The sequence below is a fragment of the Monodon monoceros genome, unplaced genomic scaffold (assembly GCF_005190385.1).
Source record: "Monodon monoceros isolate NGI ecotype Baffin Bay Population unplaced genomic scaffold, NGI_Narwhal_1 Super_Scaffold_22, whole genome shotgun sequence".
Taxonomy (NCBI): domain Eukaryota; kingdom Metazoa; phylum Chordata; class Mammalia; order Artiodactyla; family Monodontidae; genus Monodon; species Monodon monoceros.
Window position 1 is genome coordinate 45,816,657 of NW_021703779.1, and position 2,399 is coordinate 45,819,055.

Here is a 2,399-nt window from a genome sequence, read left to right on the forward strand (position 1 = left end):
CACACACACACACACACACACACACACACACACACACACACACACACCAGGGACATGTCACCTATCCCACCCCTGGTCCCCCAAAGAAGGGTAACAATACCCGCACAAGGCCAGGCTGCCCCAAGAAGTCCAAGATAGAAAAATGGGATAGAAAATTCAAGCCTCAACTACCCCTTATGTCAGATATGCCTCTTTCCCACAGGTCTGCCGGGCCACTTCAGGGAGTGCCTCCTTGATGCTGTCCAGGACTCCAGCCTCTCCTTCCCGCTGGCCTTCCCGACCTCTCACTACCCACTGCCACTTCCTCACCATGGACAAGGAAACCTCAGAGATCTGTGGCCAAGCTCCAACAAGGAAGAAATTAGCTTACCCAACACCCCTCAGAGGATCCATCTGAAACCAGCCTAGATGTATGGCTGAACACCAGAAAGCACCAAGTTGAATAAGGAGGCCTATGGTGCCCTCCTCAGGTGGCAGCAGGGTTTCCCATTTGGTTTCAGCCAGGAGACACCTACTCAAAAATACCCTGTTCCAGACAAACTCAATTCCTGCCCTTGGAATCCCAAGTGGTGACTGAACAACGCATATCATCATTTCCCCTCCATGCTAGCAAGGTGGCAGCCTATCCTAGCCCTTGGGGGACTTCTCCTGGCCTGAAGCCAGGCCTAGGAGCAAAGATATGCCCTTTGTCACTGACATCTGGGAATCAGGGGTTCCAAAGGAGGCAGACTTGCATCCGTCCATTCTGTTTCTGGGAGTCCAAGAATATCCTATCCTCTGGGACCTCCTACATCCTGGGACAGGTCAGAGTAGAAATCTTCTGGGAAGGACTCATATACCCCACTCCAAACTGACTGGTCCAAGACTCTCCAGAGAAGTCAAGCCTGGGCGGTGATGTGCAGGAAAGGCCCAGATATTGCCTTCGACTAGGAAAAGAAGGGAACAATTCCCTGAACCCATCTCAGGGGAGCCAAACAGAGCCTGTGAGACTGATTTCCTGACTGGCTTACCAGCCCAGAATATTATCATAAATGGACTGGTCTGGCAGGGTGTGAGTAAATATGAGTCAACCCACTATAGGAGCAAACCAATGACCACATCAAACACCTTTGCAGTCGCAATAATTACCACTTATCTAGTGCCTACTACACACAGACGCTACCTAATTTAATCCAATTCTCGAAATAACCATTCATGGGACCCATTTCACAGGCTCAGAGAGATTACGTTACTTGTCCAAGGTCACAAAGCTGGTAAGCTGCAGAGTGGAGTTCTGAACTAAGATCTATCTCCCTTCAGAGCTGTGATCTTTCCATTACACCACACTGCCTGCCTGAAGAGAAATGATGCCAGTAAATGGGAGAAAAGCCTTATTTAGAGCAGCCTTGACCTAGGTGGTTTGGGGTAACCAAGAGATGTGCGGGGTGCCTCTCTGGGAACTCTCCCCGGGGCCACTAGGCATCCCTGTCTTGAACCTTACTAGGAGTAGTTCTGAAGGGCGGGGTGGGAGTTGGGGGGTGGAGGTGGGTCTCCGACTTAGGGCCCTCACACCACGAAAGGACCCCTGGCCCCAGCACCCTTTCTCCGACCCGCGTCGCATCCACAACGGTCCCAGCCACCCCATCTCCCCACAGCTCGAGCTGCCCTCCGCTCCAGACTTCTCCGCCCGCTACCCTAGTTCATCATCCCCGGCCTGGTCGCCGGCGACCACCAGCCCAGGGCCTTACCGCGGGTGGGCGGATCTTGCAAATGCCCGACTTCTCGGCGATGGGCCTGATTTTCGCAATGTAGCCGAGAGGGTCTCGGAACTCTGCCCAGCTAGGCTCGAACACCGGGCACTCCGGCGGCGGTAGGAAGTCGTCAGACCCCGGCTCCATGGTGGGCCCTAGGACTGGAGGGCTCGGACGGCCCTTAAGGACTCATGGCGGACGCCGCTGTACGAAGCCGAGGCACTGCTCGGGGACTAGGCCCTAAGCGGGGCGGCCGCCGCCCGCCGAGGGCCCAGGGGGCGTGTAGCTGCCGCGCTCTGAGAGGCTCAGGCTGACGTTACTGCTACCACCTCTTCGTCCTGCTCCGTTCCTTCCAAACTCTGCCGCTGCCTCGCAACTACCGCAGCCTTCAACACCACAGTTACCTCCCAACCACCGCGGCCTTCATCGCCGCCGCCGCCATCTTGGTTTGTCAGCGTCTCCCCCCTCCCTTCACCACAACAAACCAGATCCCTCCGCAGGGTGTCCCTCCGAGCCTCGTATAACGTGCGTGAGGCCAAGCCCTAGGGAGCCTTCATCCCGTGGAGACTGAGCTGAATCGGCAGGCGTGGGTTCCCTATCAGGAAGCAGGAACTCAAAAGTGCTTCCCACACTGAGAGCAAATAGTCCGCCTCAGCGGCGGAGGAACAA

The 2,399-nt window shown here is 55.9% G+C and overlaps 1 protein-coding gene across 9 annotated transcripts in view; it reads right to left on the reverse strand.

The window, feature by feature from the left end:
- Positions 1 to 2,399, reverse strand: part of KDM5C (lysine demethylase 5C) — a 32,698-nt gene extending 30,299 nt beyond the window's left edge. For 4 of the 9 annotated variants that reach the window (XM_029240382.1, XM_029240381.1, XM_029240375.1 and 1 more), the window contains exon 1: positions 1,728 to 2,399. In XM_029240382.1, the coding sequence (XP_029096215.1) occupies positions 1,728 to 1,877 (150 nt within the window). In that variant the 5' untranslated portion in view covers positions 1,878 to 2,399. The remainder of the gene's footprint in view (positions 1 to 1,727) is intronic. The other 5 variants (XM_029240376.1, XM_029240379.1, XM_029240374.1 and 2 more) reach the window with 2 other exon arrangements.